General features: G+C 53.5%; 1 protein-coding gene across 2 annotated transcripts; it reads right to left on the bottom strand.

Annotated features, from left to right (window-relative positions):
• Nucleotides 1–325: 325 nt before the first annotated feature.
• Nucleotides 326–23,324, bottom strand: PCYT1A (phosphate cytidylyltransferase 1A, choline). Of its 2 annotated transcripts, none has more exons than XM_090050961.1 (9): nucleotides 23,103–23,324; nucleotides 18,171–18,323; nucleotides 15,085–15,184; nucleotides 13,384–13,500; nucleotides 9,744–9,895; nucleotides 8,777–8,855; nucleotides 6,302–6,444; nucleotides 4,979–5,167; nucleotides 326–4,415 (listed from the first exon to the last, which is right to left on the bottom strand). In XM_090050961.1, the coding sequence occupies exons 2-9, from the start codon at nucleotides 18,285–18,287 to the stop codon at nucleotides 4,209–4,211; spliced, it is 1,104 nt and encodes a 367-aa protein (XP_089907087.1). In that variant the 5' UTR covers nucleotides 18,288–18,323; nucleotides 23,103–23,324; the 3' UTR covers nucleotides 326–4,208. The 2 variants fall into 2 exon arrangements, with proteins under 2 accessions (XP_089907087.1, XP_089907088.1); XM_090050962.1 differs by lacking the exon at nucleotides 23,103–23,324 and adding an exon at nucleotides 22,325–22,412.
• Between the last annotated feature and the right edge of the window lie 738 nt (nucleotides 23,325–24,062).

Raw genomic sequence — 24,062 nt, forward strand, 5'->3', positions numbered from 1 at the left:
TGTAGCAGGTGTTTTCCGCTGCCCACATTTCAGCAAGTGACACAGAAGGCACGTTCCCTCTGCTTTGTGGAACGTGCCAGCAGTCCGGGACTAAATCAGACCCCCCCCGGACCGCAAACCCCTGGACAGCAGCAGGAGGGAGGAAACTGGTAAAAAATAAATAAATAAAGTGTCATTAACCCAGTTCTTGGTCAATCCCAGCTTTGCGCCAAGGAGGGGCAAGGCTATGGAAAGCTAGGGCTGACAGGCCTTTGTTAAAGGGTTGCAGAAGAGAGCAAAACTGTGACCACTGAGGAAGCCGAAGGAGGTGTCAGAGGCGGAGGGGTTGGGTAAAATTACTTTCGTGTTTATTGGGCTAAACATAAAAGTCAGAAACCAACTCAAGAATAAGCCAGTGATGCACACATGGAAACCGAGATGGCAAACACTGATCGAGAAAGGGACATCCCCTGGCTGCGGAGACGTGACTGGCGAGAGAAGCCGCCCGCCCCCTCGTGTGGACCCAGCGTGGCAGCAGACCTCAGCTAGGCTGCCACAACCCGTGGGGGGCTCCAGCACTGGGATCCCCAGGCTGTTTAATCCACGTCGCCTCCTGGCTCTCCTGTGATGGCGATGCTTCAGTGAGCGGAGGTGAAGTTAAACAATCCAGAACTTAAAATGTGGATGCCAACACATCCCTTTTGTGCATTTTGGAAACCGCCCCCCTCCCAAAAAAACCCAACCTAAACCAATGAGCGCTCTCTCAGAGAAGAAAACCAAACCGTTGCTCTGACACCTTGCAAGCGGCTGTATTTTGGAGAGCCTGTTTGGTTCACTGGAAAAAGACAAAACCTGGGACAAACGATAACCCCACTGTGATTAGTTACAAGGTTGTCCAGTTCCACGCGGTTCGTTAGACTCCTACGATGACACGTTGCTGGAGACGTTACCAACAGATGTGCCTTTCGAGGACATGAGCAGCAGCACTGGGGAATGGGACTGCATGCATCTGAGAAAGCTCTTTATCTGTGCACTGAGCTGAATGAGGGACAAGCCAGGCCCGGGGGCTGCACTCAAAGGCAGTACGTCCAATGAGAAAGTCTCCTGCACCGACGAGCAAGGGATGCATCCGGGCTCCCCACAGAACGATCCCCGCTTCTGCATGTCCCAGATATACCGGGATGGAGAAGGGCACAGTCACCGAGGAGGTGGGAGAAAAACGCACCCTGGAACGTAAACCCTATTGACGGGTGCTTGGAGGAAAAGGGGATGGAGCCTCCCAGGGCTCGGGTCTGGGGTCACTGTGAGGGATTAACGGAGGACAGATGTATTCTGCTTCCTTTCACCCAGCTTACAGAGCCTTCTTCTGAAACCCAATCTACATGCCACTGGGTGTCAAAAGATCACAGCTGAAGCAATTTTGCCTTCAGTTCAGTTCAATCATCTAGTGTTCCTGCCACGGCCATCCTCCCTGCCCACCTGAACACCCTTTGCGAGGGTTTGCTTTCAAAGCTGACAGCATTGGGCTGCAGATCAGGGCTGGCCCGATGCTGTCCTCTTGTGCTGTTGCAGCAAGGGACTCCTATGGATGACATGGCACTACTTTCCATCTGAATACTGCAGAGGCGCCTGGGAGATGGCTCTCCACTGCAGGGCGCAGGTCTGGATCCGCTTCCTTCTCCTTTGCCACTCTGTAGTGTTTGGCTAACCAGCCTTGTGTGACAAGCTGTGGAAGAGGCTGCATGCAGTCAAGGTAGAGCTTGAACAGCTCTGAACAAAATGTATGAGGTAACGCAGTGGGAAACCCAGCCTGTCTCTTCTGCAGCTCAGTGCATTGCAGGTTTTGCCAGTGAGGGTGTTGCCTCTGCCTGTCTCACAGCACCAGACGTGAAAGGTGCCAGGCAAACGGTGAGATGATGCCGTTTCAGTACATGCCACATTAAGCATGGGGAACTGAGCGTCCATCTCCACGTGCAAAGTGCAAGGGGGAAATGAGGGGTGTTGGTGACCAATGGCGTTGCTAAATCCAGCTGTGTGGATCCTGGGCACACAGGGCCTTGCGGAGGCCAGGATGCTGGTGGGCTGCCTTGGGAGCGGGCTGACATCAGAAACAGTCACTAGTAGTGAAAGAATACTGCTGCCCACCCTGCGCCTGGTGACGGCCAGGCCCTACGCTGCCCGCACCCCAAACTGTGCCATCAGCTGGGGATATCACCTATGGACTCTAGTGTCTACTAAGGGAGGCGGGGGAAATACGTCGGCATTAAACACCCTGTGCTTTTCGGTCATGCAGATACTGAAGAATGAAAAGTAATGTGCTTCCTTCCATCTTGCGGCTGGAAATGAAACAACGGTTCCGCTGCAGCAGCTCAGCACGTGCCCAAGCGTAAAATCCAGCTGGTGTTTCAGGCAGCCAAAAGCTTTCCCTTGCTTCAGTGGAACTACATGGATGAAGGTGCACATGTCTGACCCGACACGGTGGGGAGGAACCGTCCATACAAAGCTCCACAACAGCAGCATGAAGAACAGCATGACAGATGGAGGAAGGCTAGCCCCTTTGAAGACAAGGATGGTCCGGTTCGACAGAAGCCTCTTTCTGCGGACAATGGCTCTAGTGTCTGTCTGTCATTTCCTTGGACCAGTCACCCCAAATTTGGAAAAGGCCTGTCCCTTGGCTCTTGAGACTCTACCCTGGCCTCATCCTCAGCTCCCCAGCACCAGGGCACTCTGCTCAGGGGACTCTTTCTGAATGGGAGATGCTAGGACAAACACCAGCAGAAAAAACCCACACGTGGGAGATTCACAGCCGACTCTGCTGTCCAGACGGCTCCTGGTTTAGAGAGAAGCCTGCTGGGACCACGACCTGCCTGCCTAAGTCATCCCCGTGCGAGCTCGCAGATGGCACAGCTACAGATGCTGCTTAGTAGCAAGGGACATTCAAAGCTCAACACAGACGTTTATTACGGACTTGATGGCAATACGTCACGGGACAGACTGGGCAGCGAGCAGGTTGGGGCCGAGCAATTAAAACCCGAAGAGGAGTGGTTTGCTCTGAGGCTATTTCAGGGCCCCGCCAAAGCAGTCGGGAGGCCATGCACCTGTATTTAAGGTGCAGCTGATTTAACACTGATATGAAGCTGCCGCTGGGAGAAAACGTGCCCTGCACCTGTTTGATGTCAGAGGATGGCCCCTCACCAGCCCAAGGGCTTTTTTACAGTTGTGGCTTCATCACACAGGTATGAAAGACGGATCCCTGCCTCTCCACATGCGGTAATTTAAACACACAGACACACGAGGGAGGGGGGAAGGCAGAAGCAAACAGCTTGCATCTTCTAGCTGGGCTCACATGCACACAAGACGACACAGCAGGCGTCCTGGAAGAAAAATTAATGCTCTTCTCACAATGGCTGGGCAGGGGTGATCAAGTTCTTAGCTTGGGATTCAGCAATCCTCCCAGAGACATGCCTGATTAAACAATCCCTGAAGGCCTTTCCCCCTGGCTTTGGCAGCCAGCCTTCAACCAGTGAATGGTGAGCTGACTAGGCTTGTGCTATGCTACAGAGCGTGTGGCCACATCTGTCCTGCAGCGTCTTCTAACCTGGCCCTGTCCCCACACAAGAGGCACCGCAAGAGTGCTCAGACCTCTGTGCCACGTGACTAGGACAGGCTGGGAACAGCAGCTAAGAGAAGCAAGAGCTTTTCTGAGACATGGGGAGTTCCTGGTGCAGCACAGACATCCCTACACAATTAAAAAAAGAGAGCATTTCCCCCACACTCCTGCTCTTGGCACCGTCTCCCAGGCTGAGGAGCGTGGACAGCCACGACCCAAGGGACTCAGCAGCCAGGCCAGCTGCTACCCGGGGGGCAACAGAAGACTGCGGTGGGTCAGAGAATAGACCCCAGCTCTTCTCCCCATGCCCGCTGCGCCCAGCAGAGGTTAACAGGGGCAAGCCCTAGAGCCAGCCTGTGATTAAAAGAATACCCTTATTTTTTTCTCTTTAAATAAAATCTTTCCCCCTGGAAACCACTGGGACGTAAACAATAAAAAGGGGTGTGGGGAGGTGAGAATGTGCTTCCAGGGCAGTAGCCCGTTCTCAGAGCAGGCGAAGCCCCCACCTGCCATCAGCCCCGCCTGTGCCTATCGCGCTCCTGCTCAGCTGTGAAGCCCCCGTCGGGGTTAGAGTTGGGATCGGACGAGGCATGACGAGCAGCCAGCCCCCGCCGGCCACTTAATCCTCCTCGTCCTCGCTGATGTCATAGGTAATGGCGGCCTCGTTCCTGGTGCGGTTGGCCGGCGAGGCTGGCGGGGTCTTGGCGGAGAAGGGCCAGCGGAAGGAGGGGGACGGGGACCGGTCGTGTGTTGGGCTGCTGCTGGGGCTCTGCCGGGGGCTGATGGCCTGCAGCATCCGGCCCTTGCCTTCTTTCAGCATGTGTTTCTGGGGAGAGGAGGCACACAGGAGCAAGGTTACAGATGCGGGTCGGGGGTCTCATGCCACGAAAGACAACTTGTGCACCACGCTGGGAGCTGCTCTGTCCCACCACAATGCTAGGCTGCAATAGGAAGTCTATGCAAGACCCTCAGTGGAGCTGTGGCCCTGAGGACATTTTATACAGGTCAACTCCTTTGAAGCAGACTGATCCTGGCAAGCATTGGTGGCGTGTGGCTGGACCCCTATGGCGCCGTACACAAAAATCTCGCCTCTACACCTTCAGTTCAAGCCCACTCGGGGACAGCAGTGATGGGAAGTTACCACAAGAACCGGAGCCTCAGTGGTCATCTCCCTAGTGTCCAGGAATCAGTAAGCGTCCCCATTAAAGGTGGGTGCTGGGCATAACTGGGGACAGAGGCCTACACCATACCTGGGCTGGGTTAACTGTAGGTCACTGCTCTGCCAGGCTGTGGTCTGAGAAGCACTGTGACCATCCAGAGAGCCATCTGCAATTCTAACCCCTGCCCTTCCCCCATCCCCAGCCCCCTGCAGCCTCCCATCCTTATTACCAGTGCTCCTTCAGGGCCAAACATCTCCAGGAAGTTGCCAATGAACTCCCGGGACTTCTCCTCCCATTTCTGAATGAGGTCGATGCTCTTCTCCTCCACCTTCTGCACAAACTCCTTGGATTTCTCCTCCACATCCTTCACCCGCTTCTTCACCTTGTCCACGCGCTCCTGCAGGTGGTACTTCTTCTCCTGTGGATGCAAGCAGGGGCATTAGGAAAATTAGCAATTACATTTCCCCACACACCATTCTGCAAGGGAACTGTCACTCAGACCTAAAGCACCTGGGCTTGTTCAATAGCGGCTCCTGGATCTGTCTTTCCTCCTCTTGAACCGGTTCCTTTCTTACCCTACAGGGCAGCTGCAGAGTAAGTCTGAAAGACTCTGGAAACACCAGTCCCAGAGAAAGCAGAGGAGACCTGCAGAGCAGTTTAGAGTCTAAGGCAAATCAAGGTCTGTGAGCAACAAATGAGGAGGAAAATACAGACTATGTGACATATGAATCAGAATGTACCGCCGACGGTATCTGCAGGCAAACAGAACTACTTTGGCACCCTCCAGCTCTGTGTTTCTACATCAGATTGTCTCCATATACGAGATGGAGCCAGAGAGGTCCAGCCACTGGAATGGAAACACATAACCTACCACTTGACTACTCAGCCCTGTTGGTTGATAGAGAAGTTAGTCAGTACAGACTCAGCCTTGCCCACCCCTTCAGAGCTGGGCTGGTCCTGCAGGACTAAGAGGGGGAATGGTTGTGACTGCAGAAGCAAGCTAACCCTGTCCCCGCCCTGGGGAATAACACACTGCTGGTTTCCCTTGTCAGGACTGAACCAGGTGAAAGCCGTGTGCTGCCAACAACAAAACAGCCCCCTGGGAGCTGCTTCCCTTCCCTCACAGCTCCAGGGGACTCAACACCCGTACAGCTCCCAGCTGGGAATAAACAGATGAAGCTTCAATCAAATATGCAAGCTCCATATTCCCTGGCACAGGCATGAAGCCAGTGCCTGTTTTATGCAGCCACATTTTTCAGGGAATGAAAGCAGTGCTGTGATCTCAGTTATTTCCACTCTTCCCCTTATCCAGAAGCTCTCTCTCCTATGCTGACTTTCCAAGGGGACAAAATCAGAGGCGTTACAGCATTAAAAAACCCACAATGGCCCTGGAGAAGATGGACTCTTTAGCTTGGTGGAGTTATTGCAGTTCCCTTGGACTGGAACAGTGCCTGCAGGGCACAACAGGATATAGCTCCCACTGAGCTCCATGCTACTCAAAGGTGCAGCCTTTGATCTGGGGCTGCTCACGTTGAAACGTGCCCTGACTCACATTGATAAAGCTGACGTTGAGCTCCTTGGCCGTGTAGCCCCTTTGCAGGTTCCGCCGGGCGTAGACATCATAGTCCCGCACGATACGGGTGATGATATCCGATGTGGAGATCCCCTCCGTCCTTTGGGTGGGAGCAAACATGCCTACACCAGGGAGACAGAACCCATGACAGCTGGAGCTCAGAGGGCAGCCGTGACGGACTGCTGCAGCATTTCACAGACTCTCACTTTTATCACCCTCTTTAACTGCTCATTTTCCAGTTGGCCTTTTACTTGATACCCATCCCCAAGCCTGGGATTCAAACTTCTAGGAGGCAACTGAAAAGACAGAGCGGGCTTCACAGGGTCACAAAAATGAGCAAAGGATAGGAAAATCTGCCCCAGAGAAAGGCTCCAGGGCTCAAGCTATTTCAGCTAATCCAAGAGATGGGTCATGGCATCTGTGTGCAGGTGTATGAAATCTGGTTGCAGTTTATTGGCACCTATATGGGGAAGAAAGCTTTGATCACGGGTTGTTGGACCTTTGGCTGCTAGATGCAAATACCACATCTCTCATACTACATGGCCCAGAATATAATATTCACCTAGTTTTTGAAAGGCAGAATGAAGGAAAGAAAATATTTTTCCAAGTTAAGGCTGCATGGAGGACAGACAGCCTAATCTTCACCCTCCCCTTTTTTTGCTTAACTAAAGCTGAAACCCTAGCTGCTGACGACTGGTCTCCATAGATGGACCTGACTTTGAAAAAACCTGAAAGAATCTCCGAGGCTGAAATGAGAGAGAGAGACCAGAAGCAGCTGGAGGCAGGAATTTACTCAGGGCTGTCCTAGGGACTCTGCTATGCTGCACGGATGACCGGATGACCACCAATGGACCCTTCTGGATTTTAAGCCTATGGAAATCAGCTCAGTAATAGCCCTGGGGCCCACTCCAAAACTGCCCTGGCAGACCTCTCCTTCTGCAGAGTTCCACTAAGTCTACGGTGCTCTACAACAGCACGAGGATTGGTTCATGATAGGGCCACGGTCACAGGCTGCAAGCGGAAGGTGACTTTTCACCGGCTTTCTCCTATAGAGGGAACGGGACTTGCATATGCATGCAGGTTCTCCCTTTATGGTGTTGTTAAGGCCGGTGTCTTCGGACAGCCCTCGATAGTCTGGCAGAAATCTGCCTGCAACCCTGCAGGACCACGCATGCCTACGTAAGGCTCCATCTGGCTGCAGCTAATGCTCTGTGCTCCTTTCTGCAAAAAAAGGTTCCCCTGCTTAATGGGCAGCCAGCCAGCCACTGGGCCTGTGCGTGTGGCAAGTAGCATGCCTAGAAAGGGATCTCGGATTCTACATCTCTCAAAACACAGTGCTTATTTAGTATTAGGCTGATTGCAAAGATGGGCTCTGAATATGAAGGCACTTTTGTACCAAGGATGGGAATCAGGGAAGGGGAACTTTCAGTTCAAAGGGCATTTTGTGCAGGGCTGTTGCAAGCAGGGCTGGGCTTTGCTTGGTTCTCTTTGCTGCTATCAGAGATGTCTTTTAATGGAGGCTTCTCCTGCACTGACCTCACGGATGCCGACCTGTTAAGGGACAAAGGACGACAGACTGAACGTAATAGGAAAGCACCTTTGTCTGAGCTCAAATGAACACTGGTCACTATGGCAGAGTGAGAAGGTCCCACAATGCAAGAGGGAAAAGTTCCATTTAAACTCAATAGGTACAAAAGCCAGACCCTCCTTTTGACCATCCTCAACCAAGAGATGAGGAAGACCGGTTATCTCTAGACTGTGACAAAATGGACAAGACCCACGCATACAACAACAGGCTGCTCATTTTGTTCTCAGCTGAACAGTAGAACCTGGATTTTTTTATACCTGGGTTGTTTGCAAACTGCTTCATTTGACAAATTAAGGATGAGCTGCTTGGCCACTAGCTGCAGGTTTTACTTCAAAGGGCATCGCTTCTCCCATCAGCTGGAGATCAGTGGTGGGAAGAGGCACCCGTGGAAATACAAGCTGCAGCCAAGAGCTGTGGCACCTCCACAGTCCCAGATGGGATGTTGCTGCAGCTACATCTACCCCAACTAGTTTGCAAACCCCCAAGTTCATGGCAGGGGCCAGGAACCTGGCCTAGGGAAGGATCCAGGTCCTACTAAATCTCAGGCATGCACACCTTATGCATGGGACATGCTAAGTGCACCATTTCAGGACTAAATGGGGAGGCCTGGTGAGAAGAGTGCTGGGCTGTAGCCAGGGAGAGCAAAGACTTCTGGTTTCTCAGTGTGTCACTACATGGCTTTCCTCCTCGCTACCCTGGAAAGGAGCACCTGACATGGCCCTAGCAATGAGAGCAGTGGAGGAGCCTAGGGAAAGGTGATCTCAGCCATCCGTGCCATGCTTGGCAGTAGTGGGCACCAGTTATAGCAGTGCTTTCCAGGAGCAGGTGCCAACAGTGACAGGTCAGTGCTGTGTCTTAGGGCTCACCTGCATCTTTGATGTGCTTGTAGACATCGTCACTGCCAGCGGAGGAATACGGGATGTCGTCATGGGCAACAAAATCGATCTGGAAGTTAGAAAGGGGAGAAAAACATTGGGATGAACTCTCCTGGGCCCCATGAGGAAGTGTTTGTTAGTAGGGGAAAGCAATGGTCAGGATGTTAGTGCATGTTGCCGGAGCACAGGTAGGTGTGTTCCAAAATACAGATCTGCCCAGGGCTTTCTTAAAGAGTCAGTTTAGCTCGACAGGCCAGTCCTCCTGACTGATCCTATTGCAGGCCAAGTGTCAGAGTGAAAGGAACCCGGAGCCAGGAAATGCGTCAGAGACGCTGGCATGGAGAGCGGGCTGACCCAGACAGGGCCCGTTGCCAGCAGGGAGCCTAGCGTGGCTGGCTAAAAAGCCCTGCACGTGCTGGGCCCATGTCAGCACGCAGCCTGAGGCAGGATGGTGAATTGTCTTGATCTCCATCTGCATTAACATGTACAATAAAAATCACCCACCCCACTTTTAAGTCCACCTGAGGCTTTTATCTCTTCAGACCCAGGAATTTTAAATTGACCTGAGACTTCTGTCCCTTCAGACCCAGAAGCTTGCTGTTTGCTTTACAGTCACCTGCTGCTACCTCAGGTGACCCTTTGTTCCTGCCCAACGACACAGCAGAGCCCAGGACAGATTACCTCTATCTGTGACCTTCAGGCTTCTCACTTCCTTGCCAAGCCAGTGCCCAGATGGCAGTAGCACCTGCCATTCCAGGCTAATTCTGGTTGTGTTCCTAACTGCTTCAGAAATAAACATGCCTTGGATCCGACACAGGATTTTAAATGGAAAAGGGCTGCTTTGGGAACAATGCTCCCAGGGAGGTGCGACAGCCCCCCACCCCAAGCCCTTCCCGCAGCCAGCTGGCACTTAGCGGAGTCCCAACAAAGCTCGTGGCTACTGCAGGCTGTGCCTTACCCTGTGCTCTTTTAGGAACTCAGGGGTAAGCGTCCATGGCGCGTTCCTCACCACCTCGTCCACATAGCGGCAGTGCTGCACCGCATCGTACCGCTCATTCTCGTTCATCACTGTGAAGCCCTTGAAGTTGTGGGTCAGCTCGTCACTGCACACTGTGGAGAGGGGCGCATTGCCGGGAAGGTTAGCTAAACACATTGCTCTCATCCCAGAGCCCACCGCCTACCTCTCTGCACCCTGAGACAGCTGGTGCTTGCATCCCACCAGGCACAGCTGGCATAGCCTAAGCGGCACTGGAGGCAATGGTGAATCAGGAGGTGTATCCAGGTCTCCTCTCCAAACAACACAGCTTTGGTGTGGGAAGGAGGGATGGTTAGAGGGGACAGAAGACAGTAAGGAGGCAAAAGGACTTTTCCAACCAATTCCACTGGCTCACTGGGAGGAACTGGCTCTCTAACTCACTAGGATCTCTATGCGAATACCTCAAGAGTCTGGCGGTAATCAATACACAAGGCTAAAAACAGAGCTAACAGCTAAGAAGCTGGTCTCACTACCAGGTTGATTCAACTGTGCCAAAATAAACCAACCTCTCTTTGCAAGCTCTGCACACAGCTTTGAGAAGGAAGGAGTCATCTTCAGTAGAGATGCACTGATATATTGGTTGCATATCGGATCAGCACTGATAAAAGGGGAATTTACCTTATTTGCTACTGGCTTTTTTGGCCACTGGAGCTGATGATGCTCTCCGATAAATATAATTAATTATGTCTTCTGACCGGGCCCCCAGATGCCTGGTTTCCCTCTCCCCTATGGGGCCAGGGCCCCTAGATGCTTGGGTTCCCTTGGGAAACAGCAGGTTTCCCCTTGCAGGTGGGCAGCATTCTAGCCTGCAAGGGGTCCTGCTTGGGGTTGCTGGGAGCGAGTCGCAGAGGGCACCACGTGCATGTGCATAGCCTCGTGTGCAGGTGGCCAAGAAAACAGCCAGGCAGCATGGAGAACAGCTCCCTGCAGGTAAGTCTACAAGATGGGAAGGGGTGTGGGGGAGGAAAGGGGTGTGTGTGTGTGCTGGGGGCAGATTGAGGCCCCCATGGTAAGGGAGGGAGTGGACAAGGGGCAGGGGTTGGACGTGCTATCCAGTCAGGGTGGTGCTTGGGACCTGAGGCCAGGGCAGGGAGTGGGACAGAGCCACGGATAGCCTGTCCAGAGGGTGTAGGGGGGCGTTATATAAACCAAAAAAGAAAAAGGTTTATTTATGTCAGTACATTTTAAAGTACTGGCATAAATAAACCTTTTGGTTTTTGTTTGACGTGCTCCAGCAGCCTCCAGTGTCACACATAACCAAATCAGTTATCAGATCAGTATTGGCTGACATGGCTGGTTAATAACTGGCTCTCGCTATCAGCTAAGAAAATCTTTATTGGTGCACTCCTACCCTTCAGTGATCAGATCCTGAAGTAACCCACATATTGCCAGCCCCCAGCCACAGACCAGCTACTTGTGCACCTAACTAAAGATCCCTCCAATCTCATCTGTCCCCAGCAGCCCCACAACAGAGCTGCATCTAACATTCGCCTAGGATTCAAGTCAATGAAGATTTCAAACCCAAATGACAAATGCTTTACTTCTTGGGATGAACAGGCAACCTGTGAAACATGTGGGTGTGCAATCTGCCAGACAGCAAAGTGGCTCAACTGTGGTCTGCTTTATGTATCTGAGTAATTATTCTATAGATGCCACTTGAATATATTCTGTGGCTTTTAAGCTCACATACGCATTCACTTCCTACCATTGATTACAACAAAAAAAACCCACAAAAAAAGTACAAGAACGCTATGGTAAGGGCAGCCCTCGACCAACACCAAAAAAATGAAAAAGAAACCCCCTGAACAAAGAATGTCCTGTAGGACGGTTGCTAAGATTTGTATAGGTGTCTTCTGCTTCAAGAAGCTGGTACGTGGTTCAAAAGATGAGCCAGTGGTCCTACCAGCTCAGATGTGCTAGTGCTGAAGGACTAACAGACTGACTTGAGGTTACTTCTAGATGGAAAAACTTAAGAGGCTGTTGGATTCCTGCCTTGTGGTGGTTAACCAGGAGAAAGGAGGATCACAGGCTCCTTTGGCAGGCATGGCTGTGTTCATGGTTGGCAGCCAGGGGCCAATGCCACAGCAGCAAGCCAGAAGCGATGGCTTCTTTTCCTTCTGAAGTGATGGGCTGGCTGGGGCCTCTTGCTGGAAGTCCCCATTGGTGCTCCTTACTGGTGGAGACTCCCATTCTGAAGTCCTTGGCACCACCCAAGGAGGCTGGATCGGGTTAAGAGCATCCTTGCTAGAGAAATTCTGGGCTCCAAGTGCAGTTAGTTTCCAAGTGGGCCAGTCACCAGCTATCTAAGACACCTCAGATGATGGATCAGGCAGCCCACGGACATCTCATCTACCCCAATCATCAACTTAGACTGAATCTCAGGAAAAAAAAACTTCTTCACCATTAGAACAGTGACGCAATGGAATAGATGCCTGAGAAAGTTGTGGGCTCTCCATTGCTGGAGGTGCTCAAGAGGCTGGACAGCCACTGGTCAGGGACGATGTAGGTGTAGCAATGCCTATGTTCTACCATGGGGATTTTCTAAGCTTCTGGACTTTGCTGGTTGCCCCCTCCCCACCTTTCTGCTACACATGTCAGGGTTTTTGCCTTCCTCAGGGGCACTGTGTTTTGGCTGCAGCCCAGGCTGGTGATTTTGCCTGGGCCGTGCCAGTGCTGCTGCTGGGACTTAAAGCTGGAGGTTCCTGGCTACGGAGTCTCCCCACTCTGCTCAGGGTTGGAGCGATCACCATATTCAGGGTCAGGTAGGAATTTCACCCAACAGTCAGACTGGTATTGGGGGGGGGGGGGCTTCCTCTGTAGTGGGGGGCACAGCCTCTACCTGGAGCTTCTTAAGCATATATTAACAATCTTTCATAGAAGCAGGACACTAGCTACTGTGGTCCCCCTGCTTTACCTGTGGCAGGTTTGGGTGTCATATCTTGCGTTGTATCAGAGTTGACAGTAGTTTTACTAAGAGGTTGGACAATGGATTTGTACACGATGATTTGGACAGGGCTGATCCTGCCTCAGGCAGGGGGGTTGGACTAGATGTGACCTCTGGAGGTCTCTTCCAGCTCCATTCCTCTATGGTTCTACGAACTCCAAAACCATTACAAGGTGAAGCCAGCAGAATGCTAAGACTGACTCTCACAGTAAAACTCATCCCACATTGGCTCGGCTACATGTAGAGACTGTTCCTCCCTCCTCTGCTGCTCTTGGTTTACAGATAGTAGCCGAATGCCTCTTTTTATGGCTCAGTATTCGGCAGCTCAGCTCTGCCCAGCACTTGGCATGCAATACCGAGATGACAGGTTCAATGAACTCAGTTGGAACTCCCAGAAACAATTTCACAATTTCAGGATTTAATCTTTATGTTCAGGCCTATTATTTGCCTCTCAGTGTCCCACGTACATGCTGTGCTGAGCTGAACTCAAAGTTGAAGGGCGAGGCACTGTCACGTGGCTGCCCTTTGAGGTAGAGAGCCCAAAGCAGGGTGTCACCCGCTGGAAAAGGACAGGGAAGATGTGGGAAGGTTTCCTTAAGGGAACAGATCGCGCCTTACCTCCAACAATGAGGTATGTGTTGGGGAAGAGGTTCTTGGCTTGCATCAAAGCCCGAGCATGTCCGGAGTGAAACAAGTCAAATATCCCATCAGCGTAGACCCTGACCGGCCGATCCACTGAGCACAAAAAGAGATGGGCAGTTATGAGCAAGCAGGCCAGGGACAGCAGTTTTTAGTCATACCTTACTGCATGGGCTTGGCTTCCCAGCTGGAAGGATCTAGCAAGGGCTGTTGCTACAAAAACGATTGTTTGAATGTGAACCTGGGTCAGCATGTGTGCGGCCAGCGCTTGGAGTGGGGGCAATGACCTAAAAGGAACCTGGTGTAAAAGGAACGCTGGGATTGCAGACAGCAAACCCCTCGGCCCCTGGAAAATCAAAATACAACAGCTACATCCTGCTCAGTACCTGGCTACTCAGGCTGGCTTGTTGGAGATATCAGAGTTGTTTATGAGCTTCCCAGGATGAAGCCTCAGGACCTTCCCAACTTCCCACCTGCTTCAGTTCACTCCCATGTGCCTGGAGGTGGAAGCTCGCAATAACATCCACATCTTTGGACTCCAGAAGATGGGCTAAGTCTCTTTTGAACCAACTTAACAGGACTCCTAAAATCAGCCAGAGGGGGCTGCTATGGAGTCAATTCTTAAACTGCCTGCTTCCGTGGTGTGCAAGCCTGTATGGTAAAACTCAGCTTGGGGATCATGGGAAGCAGCTAGGCACAGTACTGTTAGGCTGCTGGATCTGTTGGATCACTCCCTGCCCTAAGCCAGGGCAGACCAGAGCTTTCCTTGGACAGAGGCAACCACCAGCATCAAGTGACCAGACAGGTTTCTACAGGGCATAGGCTGGGACTTTTGTTCTTGTATAACATGCTGAGACTTTCAGAAATTCCTTTGGGAGACAGCAAGCTGGGTCTCCACACATCACGATGGGACTAAGCTTGCTGCTAATTGCTCTATTGCTGTTTATTGAAAGAGGTGCAGGGGTTTTAGCATTTTCATTATGGTGGTAAAGGGGTCTCCGAGATGGGCTGGTAAGACAGGGGGGAGGACTGATGCCCCTGTAGGGGTTACCAACATCTCCTGAAGTAAACCACTTGTCTAGACCTTGTTCCTCTCTCACTGGCCCAGTTCTACTGGGAAAACTGACTGTAAAAGGAGCGCTACTTTCTTCCCGAGGGGCTGATCTGCTGTGCTCACTGAAATTCCTTCAAAGGCTGTGCTGCATTTCACTGAGCATTTCCAAGAGCCAGCTGGGATGCTGACGTTCTGTGCTGGGGCTGGCTCTTGAAGTCACTTGTTCAGGTCAGGCTATTTTTCTTGTAAATGCCTCCTGTCTCTGTGACTCTGGCTGTTCTCTCAGCTACCACGGCCCTAGTGTACAAAAGATGCTTAGCCCTGATGCTTTTTTGCAGTGGTCTCTGGCTTTGAAGGGACTCAAGCAGGTGGTTGGAAGCATTTACTGAGACTGCAAGTTGCTTGGATCACAAGTGATCTCACTGTGGGAAGAATGAGGCCCCTGTTTCAGTGACAAGTGTAGGCACTGGTGTAATCCTAGTAACGACAGCTGTCTTAATCACTAGGATGGGTGGGACTACCCAGCCCAGTAGAATGCTCCCCTGCCGCAACTAAGGCTGAGCTGGGGGCAGGAGAAATCAGACATGCACAGTTAGCGCACCGGTCTGCAACGGGGGGTTACTCACACGGGGTTCCTCTCAGCGCCTCCTCAAACGTCACTCTGGCATATGGCTTGCTGTAATCGATTTCAATTTCATCCGAGAAGGGGGCCGGTTCCTGCAAACTCTAAACAAGCAGAGAGACAAGAGAAGCTCGCAAAGCCCCCTCCCCAGGTGAGCACCTTACCCAGCACAGCAAGGGAACTCTGATGTCACAGCGGTGAAGTAATCAGCTGTGTCCCTATAAAAGCTTTGTGCAAAATGCCTTCAAGGGATTTGCTGAAGCTAATCCTCCAGGCAGGCTCTGGGGGTGATTATCTGCTCTCTATACAGATTTTCAAAAAGCATCTTCAATCCCACTTTGCTGGGGTCATCTGAGCCCAGCAGTCTTCCCTGGCCAAGTGCAGGGAAGCTGGACCCGATGATCTTATAAGGTCCCTTCCAGCCCTTAACATCTGTGAATCTTTAGGAGGGAGGGAGCTGAGCAAAGGTGAGGTTAACTCATGCCTCAAGTCAATGGAAATGCTCTAGGACAGCCCAGGGGCAAATCCATTTCTATGACTCATTACAGCTCCATTGAGCTCACTGGAGCCATGAGGGTGTGCATCAGTTGAGGAACAGAGCCAGGAAGTGGAGCTGCTGAACCCTCAGTGCAAAACTCCCTTGACTGGCCCATAGCAGGAAACAAAAGATTACCCCTTCTTCTTTTGCATGGCTGACTTGGTGCAGTTTAAGGTGAATTAATCAGTCTAATGCTCTTGAGAAAAGGGAATGCATCTCTGCAAAGTCACTGTCAAATCTGTATCGAGGGCAGAATGTTGTTATGCGGTCCATAGTTTGATCAGGGTTGCCACAGTCACATCCTGCAGAGCTCCTAATACATCACTGCTCTGGCATCAGTCCTGTAAGGGACAAGCAGCAACACCTGTCCCTGTATGGACCTAAGGAGTGGTCTGAGGTCCCAGGGAAAGCATGCTCTAGTCCTGGGGGAGCAGTCAAAGCACAAAGTGGGGGGGGAGGGGAGGGGGTGTCACAGTTTCATAGTTAGTAGGGTCGGAAGGGACCTGAGCAGATCATCAAGTTCGACCCCCTGCCATGGGCAGGAAAGAGTACTGGGGTCAAACAACCTCGGCAGGGTGTTTATCCAGCCTCCTCTTAAAGCCCCCCAGGGTAGGAGCCAGCACCACTTCTTTTGGAAGTTGGTTCCAGATCCTAGCCGCCCTGACCGTGAAGTAGCGCTTCCTGATATCTAGACTAAATCTCCCCTCTGCCAGCTTGTGACCGTTATTCCTGGTCACTCCTGGCGGTGCTCAGGGGAACAGGGACTCCCCCAATGCCTGCTGATCACCCCTGACTAGTTTGTAACAGGCCACTAGATCCCCCTCAGCCTTCTCTTGTGGAGGCTGAACAGGTTCAGGTCCCGTCGCCTCTCCTTGTAGGGCCTCCCCTGCTGCCCCCTGATAATGCGAGAGGCCTCCTCCGGACCCTCTCCATGTTGCCTACATCCCTCCTGAAGTGAGGCGCCCAGAGCTGGACGCAGTACTCCAGCTGCGGCCTGACCAGTGCTGCATAGAGGGGGAGGATCACCTCTTTGGACCTGCTCGAGATGCATCTGTGGATGCATGACAAGGTGTGGCTGGCCTTCCCGACTGCATCCCCACACTGCCGGCCCATGTTCATCTTGGCATCAATGATGACTCCAAGATCCTTTTCTGCCTCTGCACTGACAAGAAAGGAGTCCCCCAGCCTGTAGGTATGGTGCTGATTGTTCCTCCCCAGGTGCACCACCTTGCACTTGTCGGTGTTGAATCCCATCCTGTTCTCATCTGCCCACTCCTGTAACCTGTCTAGGTCTGACTGTAACCTGTTCCTTCCTTCTAGCGTGCCCGCATCCCCCCACATCTTAGAGTCACCAGCAAATTTGAGCAGGTGCTTTTTACCCCCTTGTCCAAGTCACTGATGAAGATGTTGAACAGCGCGGGCCTGAGGACCGAGCCCTGGGGGACCCCACTGCCCACATCCTCGCAGGTCAAAAATGACCCATCCACCACCGCTCTCTGGGTGCGGCCCTCCATCCAGTTGGCGACCCATCTGACTGTGTGGGTGCCAACACCACAGTCCCCCAGTTTCTTAACGAGAACGGGGTGAGAGACAGTGTCGAAGGCCTCCCGAAACTCCAGGAAGACGATGTCCACTGCTACCCCTGCGTCTAAGGATTTGGTGACCTGGTCGTAGAAGGCCACCAGGTTGGTCTGACAGGACCTGCCTTGAATGAACCTGTGTTTGTTGCCCCTAAGTGTAATCTCCCCTGCTAGCCCCCCGTGGACATGTGCCAGGATAATTCTCTAAAAAAGCTTACCCATGATCGAGGTAAGACTCACTGGCCTATAGTTTCCTGGGTCCTCCTTCCTCCCTTTTTTGAAGATGGGAACTGTGTTGGCCCTCTTCCAGTCTTCTGGCACTGCACCAGAGCGCTTGTAAAGCCATGTCAGGGGTCCCGCAATGATCTCAGCTAATTCCCTCAGTACTCTGGGAAGGAGATCATCCGGACCAGCTGATTTGAATACATCCAGTTCCTCCAGAAGTTCCCTAACTAGTTTCTCACTAACTCTTGGCTTAGGTGCACCTCCCCTGGGGCCTGAGGAGGGTCCGGGGGGTCGTGGCTGTTCCAGTCCCTGCTCAGGAAAATGGAGGCAGAGAAATCATTAAATATGTTAGCTTTGTCATCTAGTGTGATGACCAAATTTCCTAGAGTGTCCTGCAGGGGCCCCACGTTACCCAGTACCTTCTTTTTGCCCCATATGTATTTAAAAAAGGACTTCTTGTTGTCCTTGATCCGGGAAGCTAGTCCCAGTTCCATCTCTGCCTTGGCCTTCCTGACTACCCCCCTGCATCCCCAAGCAACTGCCGTATAATCCTCCCTGGTGATGGCCCCTCTTTTCCATAGGGTTGATGGAGCAAAGCTGTCATGCTTGCTTTGCAAGAAGCAAATACCAACACTGCTTCCCTCCTTGTCTTCTCCAGACACAAAACATTTTACTTGGCTCTGATCAATACTGCAGCTTCTGTGCCATTCACCTTGCTCCCCACCCCAATTTAAAATACTTGCTTACAAAGGCGCGGCGGGACATTTTCGCTGGGATTCCATCCAGCTCTGCTGCTCCGTTGGGTCCTGGGCCGCCTTTTCTTCTCTTCCGGGAATTCAGCCTGGATGAGGTTGGTGCCTCCATCTTCTTGGACGTGCCTGGCACGTCGATTGGAGAGACCTAGAAGAATGATAAAGAAGGGGAATAGAACTGATACTTCCCTGAGGGAGCGCTGAGAGACTGGTCAATAAAGGGCACTGGATGCAGAAGGTCAGCCCAAAGACACAGTCATCTAAACACAGGACTAAGCCAGTGTATTTGGCATCGGCTGTTAGACCATTTTGACAAACAGTGCTTGAAGGGAATGTTGAATCATGGCTCCCTGTAAAGACCTGCTCATGAACTGACCCTTGACCAGGGAAGCAACAGCTGGCTCTCAGCTGCCCAAGTCACTAACTTATGGCTTGCGCTCTACTTACACCTTGGCACATGAGAGGGACAAGGGAAAAATCCCACTCCAGCTCCCACAAGAGTTAAAAGTGTGGAGCTGCTAATGTTGGGATTGACAGAGCCTGATTTCCTCCATGATGTGCCCGTGAAAAGGGGGGTAAGCTCCCAGCTTGCACTTCTGTGCTGCCTTTGGTCAGAGAAGCTGATCAGACACCCCCCAGTAAAGGCCTGCCAAATCCTAGCACTCTGTGGATTGAGAAATCCTCCCCACCCACATGCCACAGGTGTGCTGTGACAGATGATGGGTGTGTCTCGGCTCTGGCCGGCAGACAAACACGCCATGCAGCAGAGAACAGGCCACGTCACAGGCAACCTTTTCTCCTACTCCCCTTCCCCCATCCGAAGCATTTAACAGCGTCTCGATTATGTCAGAGCTCTGGTGCCCCATGACCCTCCTGTGTGATCACCAGTAAGATCAGATAGGGAGGCCTCCACAGGCAGAGCTAGAGAAGGGGCACGTGGGCAGCACTGCTCGCCTGGCACTTGGGAGTGTTTCCAACTAATGCATGGAGCAGTGCTTCAGAATAAGCAGGACAGGCAGCCCTTGGCAGCCTCCCCTGCTGTAATAATATGTGCCTAGCTTATGTCACATCAAGACTAAAAATGGCTGAGGAGGTTTTGGACAGCAAGCGCGGCAGTCTCCGGACAGAAAGGGACTGAGGTCTGTCCAAGGCCTGTTCTTGGGCTATTATGCATGGTCCAGAGCAGAAGAGAAGGAGGGAGTTCAGAGAAGCTGAGACAATCAGGGGGCTGGAGGAACACACCAGGTAGCAGGGAATGAAACAGTGCAGGAAGAGCAATGAATACCAGCAACAGAAAGCAAGGGATCAGAACAGTGCAAAGGGAGACCGCAAGGCTTAACGAGACAAAGTTAATGGGGTAACCCAGATGAAGCATGAGGAAAAAGTCCATAGCAGTGAGATTTCCATCATCCAGTAAGTAGCGGCAGCCTTGTTCTATGGGACCAGACCAGCCAAGGTGCTGGGAAGTCCTGTCAATCTTGAACTGTCAATGAGCGGGTGCCCCTCGCTCTTCGCTACTCAAGTCCCTTCTACAGTCCTGGTGCGTTAGTTCTGGCAAATGCTCGTTCTGGGAAGGGACTATTTCATAGCACCGGCATGCTACAGAAAGCAGCAATCAGCCCCCTTCAAAAAGTTTGCAACCTGGGGCCTTGGCTCAGCAAACACTTGTGCATGCTGGACTCAAAGCCTGAAGGTAATTCTGACTTTAAAAGACCTTTCTGTGAAGACACTAGTGTGCCTGGGGAAGCTATCCACAGCACAGACCAGCAGAAGGGAACACACTCTTCCCCTGTTCCACCAAGCAAGATCGCCCAGCCCCCACTTCAGTATCAAGGATCATTTCACTGGTGCTGCCTCATCAAGCAGTGCCCAGCTCATGCACGCCAGCGACTCTGGGCTACGGTTCAAGCTAACGGACATGACTGGAGATCAGCCGAGATGGTCTTCCATATGTTCTGATACTCTGCTTCGCTGATGCCACATTGACAAGGATGAAGGAGGTGACTGAGCAGACGATCTGGACAGCTGATACAATAATCCCAGCTGGGGAAGACAAGTCACTGGTTTACTCCCAGGCATGCTTTTAACTTTCCTGGCAGGCAGCCGGAGCAAGTCATAAGAATGATGGATTGGCTAGGCTGCTAACCCGCACACCCCTTTCCAACACCAGCGGGAGGACTGTAACAGGAACCCCCATCAGGATGAATCCGAAAGATCCCAGCTTGCTGCACTGCAGCCAAAATGCATAGTGATTATGCCCTCTCCTACAACACCGGGAAAGCTCTGCTGCCAGAAGAAAAGATTACGGTAGGGCCAGGAACCATCTCCTCTTCTAGTACAGGATGATGCAGAGGGAACCACCATCCAAGTTCTGCTGTAACACCTACAGCAATAACCTCCCCGATTCTTCCCCCCACAACTACCAACTCCTCCTCTCCACTCAGCTGATCCACCTTCTTCCTCTCGCTGGGCTCCCTTCGTTCTCTGCTTTACTACAGGAGCTTGTTGTGACAGGGCCTGTCTGCTGGTGAAGGGGCTGTGCTTGCTTGAAGTTTGAGAAATACTCTGCTTTACGGGGTAGTAGTGATACATGCCAGCTGCAATGATGCCAAGGGCCATATTCACTCCTGCCTAACCTACAGCAAAGCAGATGTAGATCAAAGCTTGGAGAAAACCTCCTGCAAGAGCAGCGTGACAGCGCAATGAGCTGCCTAAAGAATCTGCAGTCTTCATCCTTGGCAGGTAGGCCTCTGTCTAGGCTGGCTTAGGAACAGCAAGCACTCTCAGTGCAGGGAGCCAAGTGCTGTGAAATCAGTGGGAGCCTTTCTGCGATTTCCAGGGGGGCTGGACCGGGCACCGGAAGAGCAAGCCCAGCTCTAACAGGTGCTAAAACGAGAGCAGGTACAAGCCTGAAGAAAGTCCAACCACCCACCGCTACCCCCACGGCCAAGGGTTGTCCATCCCCAGGAACCCACCTATGTGGAACAAGCGCTTATCACCGATCTGGAAGCTCCTGCACTGAAAAGCATCTCTGGGACACAGCTTTAACCTTCTGCTATTTATACCCCACAGACTGAAATAGCCCCAGGACCGATCAGTGACTGCCAGCAGGATTCAACCCCTGCAGCACCAGCTCAGCACAGGCTTGAACATGTTACTTCCCGAATGCTCAAAGCCCCCTGTCCCGCAGCCGATCACGCCTGCAGCAAGTTGGGGTTCACTCCAAAAGCTTGTTTGAGAAATTCAAGCGGGCATGGCCCCAAGGAAGTACTCGTCTGCAGGCAGTCGCTGTGGCTCTGGATGAGTGGGGCTTTCCCCAGTGCTGGGGAATCTGCTCAGCTCAGACAAGAGCAGCAAGGTTAACAACAGATCCAATAGATCCAGTGCTGGGGGCTTCATTTCTGAGTTCCCGTCTCTCGTTTTCTCGGGCTAAAATGCATTTGGCCCCAGAGAAAGGCATGAAGCACCTTGCGCTGCTGTCCAATGAGCCCACCTCTTGGCAGGAGAGCTTGAGACAACTTGAAGGGGTCAGGATCTCCAGTGAGAACACCCCCTGCCCCTGCTCGGACCAGGCCAGCGCTGTGTTCAGGCTCCAGAAGATGCAATTGCAGAGAGAGGAAAAGAGGGAATTCCCCCGGCTGGGAGCCTCCTGAAAGCCGGGGCAATGCCCCGAGACCGCAGAGATTCCAGGCTGGAGGGAGTAAAGAGACCCACCCCGTGACCCTGGAGGAGCGCTGGATTGCCTAGAGCGGGCAACGCCTCGAATTAACCTTCAGCAAGTGCCGGGGGAGCAGGACCCTGCTGCCCCGGGCCGGCTCCTCTTCGGGAACCGGTGCCCCAGGCTGCCCTGGAAGCGGGACCGGTCCCAATTCCCGACCCCGAGGGCCCATTCATTCCCAGGCGGTGGATCCACGCCGCCGCCCGAAGCAGTCCTGAACGCCGGACGTGGACGTTTGGGGACCCGAGCGCGCCCCGAAGTTCAGCGGCTCTGCACACCGCAGTACAGGCCCCCGCCACCCCGGGGGGTCGCCCCGCTCCAGCAAAGCAGCACACGCGCCCCAGCCCCCCACGACCCGCAACGTGACGGCGGTGCCAGCACGGGGGGGCCGGCCCCGGACACCCGCCACCCCGACGCGCCCCGGCTCTGACCTGCTCCTCGGCACTCGGCTCCGCTCCCGCCCGCACCGGAAGTGCCCGGCCCCGCCGGAACGGACCGCGACGTCCGCAGTCGCCCCGCCCCCAGCAACCGCCGCCGCGCGCGCGCGGGTTCCGCCCCCTCCCCCGCCGCCACGGGAGGCGGGGTTAGTAGCGTAGGCCGGGGCGGGGGGACCGTAAAATAACAGGGGGACTCCACAGTAACACGGGATGGGGACCCCATAACAACCCCCGGCGGGAGGGGCTGGAGACCCCATGGGCTGAAGACCCTACAACAACACCACACGAGCGGAGACCCTAAAATAACACCTGGGGGGAAACCCTAAAATAATGGGGGGACGGGACTCTGCAATAACACTAGGGGCAGACCCTAAAATAAAGGGGGGACCCTACAATGGCATGGGGGAGACCCTATAAAAACACCTGGGGGACCCTAAAATAACAGGGGAGACCTTGCAATAACAGCCTGCCGGAAACCTTAAAATAACGGGGGGGGGGCTGAAGACCCTACAACAATAACACAGGGGGAGACCCTACAATAACACAGGGCAGGGGGAGATGTGGTCAGGTCAGCACACCCAGCTTCGCGGCCTGTGCTCAGCCTGCAGGGTGTTGCAGGGTTGCGGGGCAGCCCTCGGGCATGACCCAGGGCAGGGGCAGTGGGGGGCTGCAGGAGCCGCCCCCCCGGTGCCCCTGAGCTCGGGGTTAGGGGTATCAGCAGCTGCTGGCGGGGGGCGTTGAGCTCCGTCCCCTTTAGCAGCGGGGGAGTTACCTGGGCCTGGTCCTTGCGCTTATCCTTGCGGGGGTCCCCGGCGGAGGCCCGCGCGGGCCCGGGAGACAGGGGCCTGCTGCGCCACTCGGCCTCGAGGTCCAGCTGGGTGGCGGGGAGTGGGGTGTCACACTCGGGGCACAGCTCCCCCTCTGCCGTGCCCGGGAAGGGTGCCTCGCACAGCAGGCAGCGCTTGGACTTGTGGTGGTGCTTGCGTGGCCGCTCCGCCATGGCCTCGGCCACCTGCAGCGAGAGGGGAAGAAAGAGCAGGAGGGTGTCGCTGCCCTAATTGAAGGGCGGGGCTTGGGGTCGAGTCCCCCAGAGGAAGTGGGGCTGTGCCTCTGAGACCCAGCGGCGGGAAAAGGCAGGTCCCCACGTGCAGGCATGTGCCAGGTAGCCCTGCAGCATGTGGAGGGATTCAGGGAAGAAGCAAACCAAGGAGCGAACAAGCCCAAAGTTGCCAGGGGGCTGCAAATTGCCGGGTTCAATCCTGACTGCAGCGCTGTGGCCCAGCGGCCTGCGCTGCTGCCTACTGTGTGCTGATCACCGCGGCCTAGGGGACACGTCTCCGCCGTGCACTCGGTCCAGAAGAGACCACCAGTTGTCTCGTGCAGATCCCGGTGGAGCCAAGGCTCCCCTTTGTGCTAACGCTGTGACCGAGGTGATGCAATTAAAATGGCACTGAGTAGCGGAGGGTTGCACCCTTGTCTGCTTGCGGACAGGACTCCCGACAAGCTGCCAGCTTCCAGTGGGAGGATTTTGGCTACACACCAACTTCATGGACATGGGAGATTTTTCCCCAGTTTGCTCCTGCGGCTGTACGGCTGAGGGCAAGTGAAACTCACTGGCGTCCAAACCCCAACCCTCTGGGCTTGGGCCAGCGTGTAGGATGCCCGCCAAAAGATTTGGAAATATCCGAAGCCCCAGACTGGAAAGTTTGGGGTGCGGGATACTTGCTGGTAG

The sequence above is a fragment of the Crocodylus siamensis genome, chromosome 6 (genome assembly GCF_052110815.1).
Source record: "Crocodylus siamensis isolate JL-2025a chromosome 6, ASM5211081v1, whole genome shotgun sequence".
Lineage (NCBI taxonomy): Eukaryota > Metazoa > Chordata > Crocodylia > Crocodylidae > Crocodylus > Crocodylus siamensis.